This window comes from Canis lupus, chromosome 1 (assembly GCF_011100685.1).
Source record: "Canis lupus familiaris isolate Mischka breed German Shepherd chromosome 1, alternate assembly UU_Cfam_GSD_1.0, whole genome shotgun sequence".
NCBI classification, from domain to species: Eukaryota; Metazoa; Chordata; class Mammalia; order Carnivora; family Canidae; genus Canis; species Canis lupus.
Genome location: NC_049222.1, coordinates 43,569,534 through 43,585,808, shown reverse-complemented (window position 1 = coordinate 43,585,808; position 16,275 = coordinate 43,569,534). Strand labels below are relative to the sequence as shown.

The 16,275-nt window shown below is 33.7% G+C and overlaps 1 protein-coding gene across 7 annotated transcripts in view; it reads left to right on the top strand.

The window, feature by feature from the left end:
• The window catches only part of RGS17 (regulator of G protein signaling 17), a 96,029-nt gene extending 80,765 nt beyond the window's left edge, over window positions 1–15,264 (top strand). For 3 of the 7 annotated variants that reach the window (XM_038526366.1, XM_038526365.1, XM_038526367.1), the window contains 2 exons: window positions 752–986; window positions 8,577–15,264. In XM_038526366.1, coding sequence (XP_038382294.1) covers window positions 752–986; window positions 8,577–8,765 — 424 coding nt within the window. In that variant the 3' untranslated portion in view covers window positions 8,766–15,264. Of the gene's footprint in view, window positions 1–751; window positions 987–6,285; window positions 6,421–8,576 lie in introns of all 7 variants that reach the window. The other 4 variants (XR_005353690.1, XR_005353689.1, XM_038526369.1 and 1 more) reach the window with 4 other exon arrangements.
• Window positions 15,265–16,275: the final 1,011 nt, after the last annotated feature.

Here is a 16,275-nt window from a genome sequence, read left to right as displayed (position 1 = left end):
ACTGTGAGAATCTCCAAGCTTCTCTTTTCCGTGTCTTTGATGTATAAGCAAAGGGAGTAATAACTGGTGCTTTCTGCATGAACATAGTCACTGAAAATTTGAATATAAAGATCTAGAAAGTCCTCAGTGTCATTATAAAGGCCCTGCGATTTTTAAATCTCATATGCCATTCATGTGTAATACTTCATTCATAATATTCAAATATAGTAATGCTAGAGCCTAGGAAAATATGTAACAAGTACACACAATGTATTTATATTTCAGATCTAGTGACAAATGAAAAAGTAGCTATCAGAGAAGACAAGGGAATGTGTACCTTATAGCTTTAAACAGTAAAATCTACATCAAAAAATAGAAATAAATGCATAAATATACATCAGATGCAAACAAAAAAATGCAGTTTGCCTTTCAAATTAATGCATAGGCTGTCTTTGTCAATTTGCAATACATTAAGGTCTGAACATTTCCAGGCTTCGTTACAAATTTGAGATAACCATGTGCATAGTGTACATAGCCCCTTGCTATTTGAATGCTTTGCTCTGTAACACACATTTGGGCCAAAATGAATTTTTCTTATTACCCAGAAATAACTAAGCCTCGTCCTGACACTTGCCAGATCTGGCCAAAGTAATGGGCAGTGGCCACTAGATGGCAGCAAGTAAATAGCCGTTTCTATCTTTTCTCCCCTACCTGGACTAAGAATTTTTAGGTCCAAGTTGCCTTTGATTATGGCCCAATTCTGTCTTTGCAGTCAAAATCCTACTTCAGATGAAGTCTTGTCCTGGTCTCAAAATTTTGACAAGATGATGAAGGCCCCAGCAGGAAGAAACCTTTTCAGAGAGTTTCTCCGAACAGAATACAGTGAAGAGAACCTACTTTTCTGGCTTGCTTGTGAAGACTTAAAGAAAGAGCAGAACAAAAAAGTCATTGAAGAAAAGGCCAGAATGATCTATGAAGATTACATTTCTATACTATCACCAAAAGAGGTAAAAATCTGGAAAATATTAATGTGGGCTTCCTAAGACCAAGGGTGAATCCAAAGGGACTTCTGTCTACATTGGGTAATGCATGGGGCTCTGTGGAGAGGCTAGAAGCCTTCCCTAGATAGATAAGTGAGATTTTACTTCGAGAATCTACCTGAACATAGGTTTGAAGGCTAGGTTTCTGCATGCTTTGATCATTTATCTCTTGCTGAATTGTGTGGTAGGCTATTTGCTTTTCAGAACATTACAAAGCCTGTTAAGTATAATTTGGTGAATACAGTGACTCACCCTAAAGTGGACAAGAAGAATTCCTGTGGGGCAGTGTTTCTCAAAGTGTGGTCCCAGATCGCCTGTGTGAGAATTACCTGGAGTGTTTGTTTAACAAGCACATCCTTGAGGCCTACCTAGGACTTCCGAATCTGAATTTTTGGAAATAGAGCCCAGGAATCTGGACTTTTAACAAGCTTTCCATGTGTATTACTAGTTTGAAAACCTCTGTAACAGGAGGTTTAAAAAAAAAAAATGCTTCCCATGTTTGTTGATGCTTATGATATTTTTTATAGAACTGAAGAATGGGCCTTTATGAGCCATTACTATTTTAGGGGAAAGATGGATAATAACAATTTTATTTATTCATTCATTCATTTATTCATTCCAATTATCCTGTTATTCAAAGTGTGCTCTATTTTTGCCATTGCCGAAATGTACCTAATAAATAAGGAACATTTCAAGCAACCAAATTAACACTTTTCCATTAACTTAAAAAATTTTTTTTGATCCTGAGAAATGCTCCAGCTGCCAGAGTTAAAAGCAATTGATGAGGGAGGAATTAGTTGTGTAGCTAGGCCTCTGGAGTGCTGAATGACAGAGCTCCAGACATGCTTTAAAGCATTGGAATTTAGAGGTTCTTGAATCCTTCCGTTCTCCATACCACCCTCTTTTTATCTTTTCTGTTTCTGCACATTTAACATCCTGACCTGCTACCTTCTGCTCCACACTCCTCTTCTGTGTGTGCAGACATTTATAGTTCTCTAGAAATAGGCTGTGCTCACTGGTGCCTCATTCAATCAGGGATGTGGCCCCAATAACTGCCTTATACTCCTCACTTTGCAATCTGTAAAATGAATCCATGTCTACTTTAGCAATCTCTATGTTTGGAAGGCTATATAAACTATTTCACTTCTAATGAGGTATATCTAATTAAGCTTTAAAAATTTTGTTAAGTAATAATTACTATTGGCATTCCAGACTACTCCAGTAGTACTGTCTCTACAAAATGAAAAACCTGGAATTGGATACACAAAGATTGTTTTATTTTTTATTCCCCTCATTAATATAGAAAAAGTATTCATAGCCTCAATGCATTTATTACTGACGCCACTTTGTGGTTCTAACATCAGAAATACATTCTTCAGGTTTGTAGACTATCTGGAACCTGAGCATCTAACCAATTCTACCTGGATTTTATTAGCATATAAATTTCAGTAGTCACCCTTCAAATTTTGTTTTCCGACACTGGAGAAAATACATGTCACATGAAGACAGCCCTGCCTATATAGTACTAAGAACACTGAACCAATCATTCAAGTGCATGGGATACTGGTTCTGGCTCTGCTTCAACCTGATTGTGTGGCCTGGGATAAATTAGTTCACTTCTCTAATTTGTTAGTCAATTTGTTTACAAAAATAAAGATAAAAAGGGAAACAAAGAATAGTAAACCAATCCAGAATGATAGTGGTAAGGCTCCTGTGCTACTTAGTGCATTCTCTCCACCAAGTGACATGGCTAATCAGTCATGGTTCTCACTGCTATTCCCAGAATTAACCTGAGAATTTCTTTCAACACAATATTCAAAGCAGCCTCTACGAACTAATTGGAGTTGGGACCCATTTCCCGTTTGGGGCCAATCTGGCCTTTCTACCTCTGAAACTCTATTGTTCCTACTTATTCAGAATATTTTTAAACATGAATATTTGAATCATTTATAAAAATAATGTCTAATTAACTAAAAATTGTCATGGATTCCATCTTTTTTTTTTTTATGGATTCCATTCTTAACTAGAACCTCATCTTTCTTCCCTAGACTCTTGTTTTATCTTAATTTGACTGAGTTATCATGCTCCTCTTGGCTAAACACAGAGAAAGCCTACATTCTTGAAATTATTTATATAGAGAGAACTTATTTTCTTCATGAAGCAAGTGTGCTTGAAATTACATTTCATTATTTGAAGAGCATGTTTTAGGCATTTTTAATAATTTGAGCATTATGTTATAAAATAGATGTTTGTAATCAGGAGACAATATAACTTCCATTTCTTGGTATAGCGTACATTTCAAGAGGGAAGGGGCCAAATTTGGAATTAAAAAAACAACTAGAAACAAAGAATAGCATTTTTTCAAAAGTAAATTTTATATGTGATGTTCTCAAAGAGAAAATGGGGGTAGTAAAGAGGAATTTAAGATTAATAGTAATCTTGTTGCAAATAGCAGATACTGATGGCAGCTTATATTTGTTAAATATTGAAAGGATAAACCCAGCAAAATAAACAACTTTTTACTAATAAAAAGTCCATTTGGGGTTACTGGCTCAGTTGGTAGAGCATGCAATGCTTGAACTAAGTTTGAGCCCCATGTTGGGTTGTAAAGATTATTTTAAAAATAAAGTCTCAAAAAAAACTATTAAAAGCCATTACCTACTATAAACAGGATTGATCTATTGAATGAATAAATAATTATGAATCTTGCAACAAATGTAAGACATAAGTGAAGAAAACTGTGTTCAGTTTCCTGCAAATCTCTTTAGTGATGGCATTGTCCTTATCACTGTACTTCCTTATCATTGTTCATTGCTGGCATTGTCCTAATCCAGCCTACTACGACTTACCATCCTTATGACACTAAGCAACTCACTTTAGTGCTCTCTAGCCTCAGCCTCATTTTGTAGAATGGCATAGAAAAAGTTCAAAAACTCATTAAGTCTCTCACTTTCAGGCTCTTTCCCATGGTGATTTGATTAGTAGTAGGAGTCGTTTGCTTCTTCTGATTTCATTCTGAATTTTCAAGTTGCTATCTGGGAGGAAAAAAAAAAACAGTAAACCTATCTAAATTCCAAAATTATCTAAAAATAATGTGTATGTGATAGACATGCAGATTCTGTGTGTGCAAGTATGTGCCTCTCCAAGCAAAATTATGTGAATTTAGCAGTTTCAATGATTTAAATTAGTTTTTCTAAACAAGACTCATTTGACTGTATTCTCCTGGATTCATTTCTTTATGCATGCATATGATCATTCAAAAAATATTTGACTGTTTCCTATGAGCCAGATACTGGCTTAGATGCTGGGAATATGTTGATGAACAAGAAAAACACTGGCCAATCTTTTACAGAGCTTACATTCTGGGAAGACAGAAATCATGTCATAAGCAAGTAACTAAAAATTGTGATAAACATGAAAGGGGGTGGAGGTCAAGGGTGTTTACAATAGGGGTCGTTAGGTAGGGTCACTCTGAGAAGGCAAAATTCAAGTTGATAGAAAGTTTTGAAGACAGTGTGCTTGATCAAAAAGGTGTCATGAAACTTAAGGTTAATTATTATCATTAATAGCACTTTTGGGCTTAAACTCTGTTATTGACAAAATGGTTTCACATATATTATTACAATATAAGTCTCACAAGAATCCTTTAGCCACTAAGACAGAGGGCACCATTTTATAGCAAAGGAAATGAATGGATTCTCAGAGGTGAAACAACTGCTTTAGGACAACAGAACTATATCTGAAAGAGAGAACACAGCCCAAGGTCTTCTGATTCCAAATGCGATGCCCTTACAACTGTAATATGTTGACTGGTAAGCCCATTGCCTTGTAATTTCTTCAAGAAACTTCTATAGATTTCTATAAACCCATTCTTAGAGCTTGAGACAAAAAGAAATAGCAATCATAACTATATGCCTGAACTGTCTCTCAGGCAGGCAAGAGAAACATTTGAGCCCTACCAGGAATATATTTGCTGCACTTTATCCTACCAGTGATCTTTGTTCCAAGAGATAAATTCCAATAGTCTTATTTGCAATTTATAACTATTTTCAGTAGAAAATAATCAACACAAAGTAATAGGACTAAAAGTCATATTTATACACAAATTTATACACATGGTATAAATTTGTTAAAACTGATGGGAGAATCAGATATTCTTTATAAAACATCATGAGAAAACTAAATTTAGTTAAAAAGAACATCTCCAGTGCAGAAGCTGTCATTGGTAAAATTTAATATGAACTTATAAAGGGAAAAAAATCAGAATTTTACTTCAAAAAGAATCCTAAATAAAGCAACTTCGATAAAATTAAAAATAAAATGGAAAAATGGAGGAAAAAACATAATCACGATATCTAAAGAATTGTTTAAGGAATTAATCTGATTAATTTTAGGAGGGTTTCCACAAGGGAAAAAGACTTCCATTGAAAATTCATCATTTTCAGTAAAATTCTGCCCCAAATATCCACAAAGTCAAGATTTCCATTGCATCTTGATGGATAGAACAGAAATGCAGGGTCAAATGTAGTGTGCAACCTCTGGCAATGTTCACCTATTTCAATGTTTTCCTCTACTGGGTAGGAAATGTAACAAGATGAAGCAGGTGTATCACTCAGTTTGAGCCAGGTTTTCCCAAGCCACACTAGCAAGAATTCCGTCTTAATCCCCTCCACACCACCTCCACCTTTGTTGAACCTTCAGCAATCATGGCATTTTCCTCCCAACTAGTTTGTGAAGTTGCTGGTGGATATTTGTATGTTTACAAGTCACTTGCTTTTCTTCTTCCCTGGTCTCCTGCTCCCTGTGTGACTGAATGCTTCCAAGTCCCTGAAGTCTATCACAAAGTCATATGAAACTCTTAAACTTCACTTGCCACCTCTCCAACACAGCCTCTGTTTCCAGCACTGCTACAACTGCTGGGTGAATGCTGCCCAATCCGTAAGAGCTGTCTGGTGCCCCATCCCACAGGAGTACTTCTTTTTTTTTAAATGCTGTGACTGCTGCATTGTATCCTCTCTTCCCCTACCTAGATGTGTTTATGAGGACTGTGTACTACCAGTATTCCCATTGCCCAATGGTAGGTCTTGTCTTGTGCTTCTCAACTTTCTCTTCCCTTAGGAGGAGTTATTTATGGGAAACTTCTTTGTCCCTTAAGCCTTGGACCTCAGATTAGATGGGATTATGAGCCATCTGGTTGTGCTTGAATCCAATGATGACTATGGCTCAGGCCCATACTGGGATCCACCCCCACTAATTTGTATTATAGATGTTCCACAATCTGAAGCACAAAGATGCCACCAGATGAAATTATAGATTATTATACCTGTGGGGTTTATCCTTGTTATTTGACCTCTCTACACTTCTTTTGACTGACAGCCTTTCCAAACAAGCAGATATTAAGGTAAATATTTTATGTTTTAAATAGAAATCACAAATGAGTTTTTGTTACAGGTTACTAAATGTTGGATGGTATTACTTTCTCTATGATCTTCCACCTCTGTTTTTAATTTGCAAAAAGTAAAATTATACAATGAGGACTCAAGACATTTAATAATTCAAGGTATTTTATTTCTGTCTCCAGGTAACTAATATGGTTCTAGCTACAAACAATTATACTATATTTAATTATGCTGTTATTTAAGAAATAAATGATTTTCTTTCTTTATTGCTAATGTAACATTTCCTCCTCCATTGAAACAAAAAATTTTCAAGTGTGAAAGTAAGAGCAAAAACATCTACAAAAAGTTTAATGTATTTGGTAAGATGAAATCTTACCAAATAACACCACTTGTCAGTATAAAATTGGCTTAAACTCCAGTGTCAAAATATTCCTGTTGAGTAGAGAGATAAACAATATTTTTAAATAAAAAGCTTAGAAAAAAAAAAAAAAGCTTAGAAAAAAATTCTGTATTTTTTAAATTATTTTGTACTTGATGATGACCTCAAATGGCAGTAACACAGAATAAAACCTAAATGATCCATTTCTGGTACTTTTTTTTTTTAAGAATTCCTTTAAGACAATATGTAGTTCAGCCAAGAGACTTTTAATTTTTTCTGTAATTTTTTCTGTAATGTTGGTCTAGCTAAGCCACAGAAATTTAGTCTGGATCACTATCTCCCTCCCATAGCAACCATCTCTGGGGTGTAGCAATCAAACCAATGGAATAGGGATCACAGAGCTCAAGAATCTAGCAACATCTGATGGAATATGAGCCACTTCAGTCATTAGGACTTAGACCCCAGGCTTAATCCAAACAGCAGGTGGGAAAAGAAGCCGGAACCAAAAAGGCTTTCGTGAAATACTTATGACAAAACGTTTACCTATAAATATGAAAGGTTTGTATAGTCTTGGGTACCTCATGAGACAGATAATATGGATCACAATGCTCTAGTCCATGTTCAACAGTGAGGAATGAGACCGATCAGGACAAGTTGGGGATGGCTGGCCTCTTAGGATTTGCTAGCATGTCACTTCAGAGCAGAGCTTACTTCTGTTGCCCAAGCATTCCTTTATTACTACTTATTTTTCCTACCAGTTCCCTTTCCAGAAGTCCTACCAGCTCCAACAGGATCAGCATTTAGTGAGGGAAAACAAAACAAAAAGCTATCATTTGCAGAATTTTACTTATTTACGCTTTTTAAATAATACTGTACTGATTACTTGTATGGGTATTCTGAATTCCTACTTACATTTCTCCTTTCAAAGACTCCACTTCAAGCAACTGTTCTACTTACTCTTTAATACACAGAAGACATGGAGAATGCCTGCTGTGGTTTTGCTCTTCTGTACCATTTTACATTCCTGGTTTCTTACTTTGATGCTGTAGGATTTGCTGGGATATAAAACCATCAGGAGGGGGTGCCTGGGTGGCTCAGTCGGTTAAGTGTCTGCCTTCAGCTCAGGTCATGATCCCAGGGTCCTGGGATCGAGCCCCGCATCGGGCTCCCTGCTCAGCGGGGAGCCTGCTTCTCCCTCTCCCTCTGCTCCTCCCACCCACTCATGCTGTCTCATGCATTCTTTCTCAAATAAATGGATAAAAAAATAATAATAAAAAAAAACCATCAGGAATCAGCACTCAGTATCATGCTAATTTTTGCCAAAGAACTACTCTCTGCTAGATTTTTACCTTATCCCATCAAGAGAGTCACCTCAGCAGTCACATAAAAGGATAAAAAGTTGTATTCTGGCTAGGGATTTTCTGGTGCCTCAATGAACAGAAATGGATCAAAACCCCCTGAGTTGAATGCATAGACAAGAAAAATCCAAATGAGCCAGGATATCTGTGAACTGAATTTTTGGTTTTAAAGACAAGTTGTTTTTTGTTTCTTTTAATTTAACTTTTGAAGAAGAAAAGTATGCAAGGTTATGTAGCCTTGGAAAAGGTAACCTCAAAAAAAAAAAAAAAAGAAAAGAAAAGAAAAGGTAACCTCAAGATTTTAGGCAGTTGAATTTAACTCTTTGAAGTTTCTTTGAAATGTCACAAACCAGTATTTACTTAATTGAGATCTTTTGGAAAAAAAATGTTATTTAATGTATCTGCTCTTATTTCTTTTTAGGTGAGTCTCGATTCTCGAGTTAGAGAGGTGATCAATAGAAATCTGTTGGATCCTAATCCTCACATGTATGAAGATGCCCAACTTCAGATATATACCTTAATGCACAGAGATTCTTTCCCAAGGTTTTTGAACTCTCAAATTTATAAGTCCTTTGTTGAAAGTACTGCCAGCTCTACTTCTGAATCTTAATTTTCACTAAAAAAAAAAAAAAAAAAAAAAAATCATTTTGGAGGGCTGGGATGGGAAATACAAGTAGTTAAATAACACCAGAAACTGAGTTCCTGGAGAACTCCAGTTTAGCATTCCTCAGGCTACTGTGAAAATACAACCATATGGTCTTTGTCTCCATTTTTATCAAGGTGATCCTGGTTAAGTTTGGAGAAAATACCACATAAAAACAACGAATTGCCAAATTAAGTTTGTTTTATTCAACACTCATTCTACTTGCAAGCAAACTGTATTTGTAGTCCTATGAACAGTCTCCTAGTGTATCCCCAGAGACTGCATGTGCAAAGTAAAACTGCTTCATTTGCCACGTAGCTGTTGTAATATTTAATCCAATGGCATAACTTATATCTGTATTTAAGGACTTTTGTGCAATATGGTCTTATAGAAATAATTGCCAAAAAAATTGGCTGTGGTTTGCATTTTTAAATATAATCTAAGACAGAGAAAGCCAATTTTTAAGTTGTAACAATGGTATTCAACATGCTATATACTGTGTTCAGTACACTCATTTTGAAGCCAATATTTCTGTACATGGAAAAAGAGCTATTTATCTCTGTTTGTTGGGAAATCCTAATGGGGGAATTTCCTCTGGTTGTTCACTGCCAAAACTGTGGCATTTTCTTTACAGAATAGTTTGCCTATGTAAACAACAAATAAGAAGAAGAAAAGAGAAAAAAAGCACAAAACAATTTGAAGATATTCTATCTCAATGACAAATCAAAGAGTGATAATTGTTTTTAATTGTAATAGAAGAAAATCTATGTATATATCAGATGTCCAATACTGTAATTAACTTATTAAAGACTGGCTCTCCAGTTCTAAAACGGTTGTGTAAAGTATGTACTTTAGCAAGAAAAAAATTACTAAGCTCGATAACTTAGTTTTGGGATATTAAAAAAAAATAGGATTTAATAAAGGAATGCCTACATGTAGCATATAAAACATTTTGATGAATAGCATCTGTCCTGTGGCATATTTTCCTTGAAAGCAAAATCTAATGAAAAGCTAAGTTTTTAACCAAGTGAAGTTTTGTAAGGGTTATGAAGAAGATAATCCTCTACTTCAGACCTTAACTGTTTTCATAGTATCTTCAGAATGACTTATTTTAAAAATGTTAAAACCAAACTATTAATACTCATCCATAACTGAAAGGCAGTACAGTGCTCAAATCTTTAGCTGCCATATTATTTTTTATAAGTACTGGTAAATCTTTAAGACAGAATACTTGCCTGACATTGGCATGTACTTTTGACACTCAAGAAAACAGTATCCTATCATGCACACACAAAAGTCAGTGTCATATTTATATCAAGGTGTTACATTTGAATATTAATATCCCCTGGAGGCTATTTTTTTAACTTAATAAATATAGTATTGAGTCACCTAAAGTGAAAGTTTTAAAAATATTTATATCCACTGAGAATACTGGCCTTATATTAAGGATGATATTAAAATGTAGGTTTTTGTCATTTTTTAACTACCTCTCATTTTTTAATTTATTATACATTTTTAAAAGAAACAAGTTTGGGGTTTTCTTTTTAAAATTTATTTTACTTGAAAGGTTGGCATCGTAAGTTTCTTTTTCCATAAAACTTAAGACATTTCAAGAATTGTTTTTTTAAGTGAATTTGATTTTCTAATTTATATAGAATTCAGGAGATATGGTTAAAAGGGCTATTATCTATTCCCTATGCAAATATTTTAACTGTTGCAGTGTTTGACAAAATGGGATTAAAAAAAGTTTGCAGAGTAGAAAACAAAATGTTCTGTTTACACTGGCGTTGCTGACTATCCTACCATATTCAGCACTTTTAAATACATTATTTATGAAAATGTAGTTAGAATACAAGATAGAAAATATTTATAATAATTTCTTTTAACAAATGCCTGTTTTTGTCTGAAAGTGTTAGTGTGTTAAGACATACTTTATCCATGTCAATTAGATATTTACTATTTGAGTAGTTTTCAGTAATATGTTGAAAAAAAGATAGCTATGAAGATGTTTACAAAAGTCCTATTTTTTTCCAAAAGAGTGAAGAAAAACCTAAAAGAATCATCACTTCTATTGTGAAGTTCTATTGTTCCTAAATTATTTAATTTCTTCTTGATTAGAATTGAGTTTATCATGCTTCTATGATGTATACACATATATGTTGTAATATTATACTTGTTGCTATGTTTGAGGCACAATAAATTGGTGCACATGAATAGAAAATATGTAATATACTATGATACACTGCATGCATCAATCTTTTTAAATGTCGACTTTATATTCTTGTTGTTACTATAAATGATGGTGACCTGCTAGCCATAAGTTATCTTTATAAGATACTTTGGACTATTAGATGAATTGTCTGTTTGACAATACCTTTAATATTTTACCAAATGTAAAAGATAAGGGCCCTTATAAAGAGTCCTAATCTCTAACCTGGGCATTTGTAGAATACAGACTTTGAAGTTAGTATATCCTTTCGAAACCTGGTTTGGAAGTTGGGCTGAGAATGATTCTAGAGCAGATTTACACATTGGATGTTGGTAACCATGTTATGGAAGCACTTCTGCGCTAAATTCCTATTTGGGGGGGAGGGGAGGTTTCTCATTTAATTTCAAAATTAAATTGTTTAAAGTTTCTATCTAAGAGTATGTCTGTATATTTGCAACTCTACCAATTTTTAAAGTATAGTATAACTCTTTCTGTTTTAATTACAGAGCTGTAATAAACACACAAAATGCCCTCAACTGGTGTCTATGCTACCATTCCAAGAGCACAATATTTGTTATGGTAGAATTTGATTTTTCCTAGTGAATATATTCCTCCCTGGGGACAAATTAGCACTTTAGAAGGGTACATTTTGTGTTTTAGATTGTCAGGATATCTTTGTGTACTGTTAGAATCAGCTAATGCACACAGAAAGAGATTAATGCTCTTTCTATAGTGCCTAAATTCAGAGTGTCTATCATTGAAAGAGAAGTAGAGGGTATAGATTATATATAAATATATATAACAAATTGGAGAGCCAGATTTCTTCAGAGATGGATCTTGTACATAGATCACACTAATAATGGATGGATGACACTTCTTCTTCTTTACGCTAAATAATTGTTATTATGTTACTCAATGGTAATATTGATGTTCCAACAGTGTTATAGGGCAGCTCTAAGCACAATGGGTGCACTGGCATATGAACAACAATAGCAAAACACAATTTTGATATCAACGTTATGGAGTGTAAAAATCAAGACCGTAATGTGTTTTTTTTTTTGGTTTTTTTTGTTTTTTTTTTTAAGACCTTAAAATATGTACATAGGATGACCAGCTCTGATATTTGGTCATGGTGCATGGGGTGTTTACTAGTGTCCTTTAATGCTGCCTAAGTTCTTACTTACAGAATGAAATGCATATCATATATTTACCTAATAGTTCAGTTTTGCAAAAGGACTATAGAAATAGGTAAATAATGTTTATATATTAGGGGCAAAAATACAATTTCACCCCATTAAGCTGACTTAAGATAATACCTGATTCTTAGTTTTGAACGTATCCATTTTTTTCTATACACTTTTAACATATTGAAAAAAAATGTCATATCGTAATTTGTTACAAGTTACATTCGCAAAAAATACAATCTATCAGATGCTTTGAGGAATAAATAAAGAAGGAAGAAATGTTAAATACAATCAGAAAACAGGAAAATAAGAACTCTTTCAATAGCCACCTAAAATTTCTTAGGCCTAAAATGCCTATAGATAGAACCCTAACAAACATGAATTTTAAAAACTTTGGAAACAATGGCAAATTATTTCGAAAGGTGGTAAGGATAGTTCTGGAAAATTCTCTTTCCTGTGTATTTATATTAACAGCATATGACCCTAATTTTCAAAATATATTATGCAAACATTTATATTTGCATGCTCTTGTCAGTTCTTTTTAAATTTCTGACCAATATAAAATGCTTGTTCTCCTGAGAAAACAGTATTAAATCTGTAAAAGTTTTAGTTATTCCTCACTTGTTACTACTGCAAATATTTATCAATAAAACTGATACCAAAAACATGGCTGCTGATCTTCCCTGTAACATTCTTATAGTATCTTTGAAACACATGATAGTGCGCAGACTGAGATTGTCGTTCCCAAATACCAGGCTTTACTTATAAATTTGAAATCAGGTTACCTTTCTGTCTCATGTGACTTTGGGCAAACATTATATTGAACCTCTCTGAGCTTGTTTCCTCATCTTCAAGTAGGGATACTCCATTTACAAGGTGGCCATGAGAATTAAAAGAGGTCAACATGGAAAGCATAAAGTGTGACATATATTTATTATTATCAAAATTCTCCAGTTCAATAATTATTCTCACTTCAAAAATATAGGAATTAAATGCCACCTTAATGCACTTTTCTCTTCTTTTGGAAGTATACTTTGAAAATGATTTAATTATTCAAACAAATACAACCATGCTTATTTCAAGACGGAGGACCATATGAATCTGTTACTGCTTTGTTCATTAATATGATTCAAATTCAGTCTGCAGTTCATGAACATCACACTGGACCTACAACCAAGAAGTAGATTTTTTTCAATGACACACATACATGGATATAAATATATAGATGTGTGTATGCAAATGTGTATATAATATTGTAGGCTTAAAATAAATGCTTAAATAAGATAAATAAAAAATAAATCATTTGAAAATTTTATTTCCAAAGGAAATAAAAAACATTCCCAAGGATAGGAAGAATATAAACATCAAGTAATTTGGCAAATAAATATGTGGAAGTAAAGCTAAAACTAAGTTATGAGAGACTATTAGAAAACATTGATATTGGCATGGAATAGAAAGCATTCTGGTATGATTTTTAAAACAATTTTACCATGAAAATATGAAATTAAAAGAAAAAAAGTGGTTGTGTGTTCATAAAATTTTTCATTAAACCTTTTATTTTAGAATAGTTTTAGATTCACAGAAAAGTTGCAAAGATAATACAGAGAGGTTCCATATACTGCACACCCATTGTGACACTTGTCACAACTAATGAACCAATATTGATGCATTAAGTCCACACTTTATTCAGATTTCCTCAGCTTTTAATGTCTTTTTTCTGTTCAAGGATTTCATTCAAGATACATACAACATTTAGTCATCCTGTCTTAAGTTCCTCTGAGCTGCAACAGTTTCTCAAATTTTTTTTTGTTTTGTTTTTGATGACCCTGACAGTATTGAAGAATACTGGTCTAGTACTTTGTAAAATGTCCCTTAATTGGAATTTGATGTTTTTCCCACGATTAGACAGGTGTTACCAGTTTCTGGAAGACCACAGAAGTAAAGTGCTATTTATATCAAAGGTACATACCATCATCATGACTTACCACTGTTACTATTGACCTTGACCATCTGGTTGAGGTAGTGTTTATTAGGTTTCACCACTGTAAAGCAATACATTATTAAGAGATCAAATTAGAGGTAAAGATACTGGACATTAACACTGAGCTAAAAAAATTCTAAGCAGAATCCTCAGCACTGCTATTAGGTTCCATTAAATGACTGCTAACATATACCATGAAGAAAATACAATAAACTAGAAATTGAAATGGGAAAATAAAACTCCAAAACTATAGCTTAAATATTCACTTAATGGAGGTGAAAGTGAATTTTCTGCCTTGAACTATCTTTACTTTATCCTCTACATCCCTTGGATAGTAAAGATTTTATTTTAATTGTCAGAAGAGGTAATTTAAATCTATTATTTTTTGCTGAGTGCTTTTCCATATTGTCCTCAACAGAACAATGAACACTGATTATTGAAATAATGTGAAAGACTTGATTTTTTTCCCCCTTGCTCTAACCTATTTGTCATATATACAACTTCTTGCATATGATTTTAGGGTGTTTGCTAAATATAAAAATAATTTCAATGTGTTTAGTTTTGTAAAATTTATCATATCGAATGTGTACAATTTTTTACTACCATGTTCATTGTACTTAATCTATATATCCATATTTTGTAGTCTGCTAATATTAGTGGACCATAAAGGAGTTGTGAATGCATGAATGCAACTTGAGACACATGCTTGGTTATTTGGCACTGTCAGAATACTGTAGGTACTTATAAATTGAATAGATAATCTAGATTATATTTCCTCCAATTTAAGTTGTTTTGGGTTTTTATTTCCCCGCCCTTGAATCTATGTTATCTTTTTACCTCTGTACAAATAATAGACTTTCTGAAAATGCTAGAATCTTCAATATGTAATACTCAAATTTGAGCATGACAGTAATGTAAGGAAATTCAGAAGTCTCAAACTATTTTTTTTTTTGAGTTTTCAAAGTAAATCAAACTACAGTTGTTTTCATTTGACTATATTGTGGAAACCTATGGATATTATTGTAAGATGCACATGCATTACACTTTTTTAAAATGTTTTGAATTAATAAAGAATTCACCATTGTATCTGTAGAGCAAGTTACTGTTTCCTCATTGGTGTAACAGAGTAAAAAGTACACTTATTTATATTACTTAAATTGCTTATGCATCTTAGGGAATATAATTTCTGGCTGGATTCTTTACAGTGTTCCATAAAGTTATCGCTTCTCACACTTTTTCACCTTTATAAATAATAAAGTATATTCTTGAAATAACTTGTTCTGAGAACTCAGCTGAGAGAGATTAATCGTGTTGAGTTCAAATGACTCCCGCCATTTCTATGGTTTAAAAAAAAAAATTCAAAGTGGAGTTTAGATTTGGGAAATAACTGATTCCAATAAAGTTAAAAAATGGCCTGCTCAGTCCTGTTCTACACTCGGATCAGAATTAAAATAAAATGGGTTTCAACCACTATCTCAAACAATTTTATTAAGTAATGTGGCTTGAATACACAAAGTGAAACCAATAATTGAGGTAATTACTTGGAGCTTTTAAGTAGCAATACCTATTTTCTGCTCTATATAATTTGGAGTCATCTCATTCCTCCACTTTGCATTTGTCTGTAGACCTAAGGAATGAATTGAGACAATGCAAGCTCACTTTACAAGAATTTTACTTCACCTTAATAGTTTTGATTAGACGACTTAGGGATGACCTAACCTTGTAAAAGGCTCCCGTATATACCACTTGATTAAAAAAAAAAACAAACCAACAACAAACAAAACCCCACGAGTTTACAGTATTTCAGCTCTCTCAACAGTGAAAACATTTAGAACATCCTGCGCAAAGCAGTTAGGTAGTGGGAGTTCCCAGGCTGAGTCAGCCTTTGCATCCCCAGGACTGTCTTGGTTTTATTTATTCCTTTATATCCGTCCCTCGGGTGGCTCTGAAAAGCTCTTTTGAAAGGTGCAGAGCATTATACAAACAAACCACAGTATCCCAGGCACCAATCCGCTAGCTCAAGGTTTTTGGAGAGAGATGGAGGAGGTTGGGCTACCGAAGGCGGGACTCTGAGGCTCGCTGCGCTGTGGTTTACTGGTTACC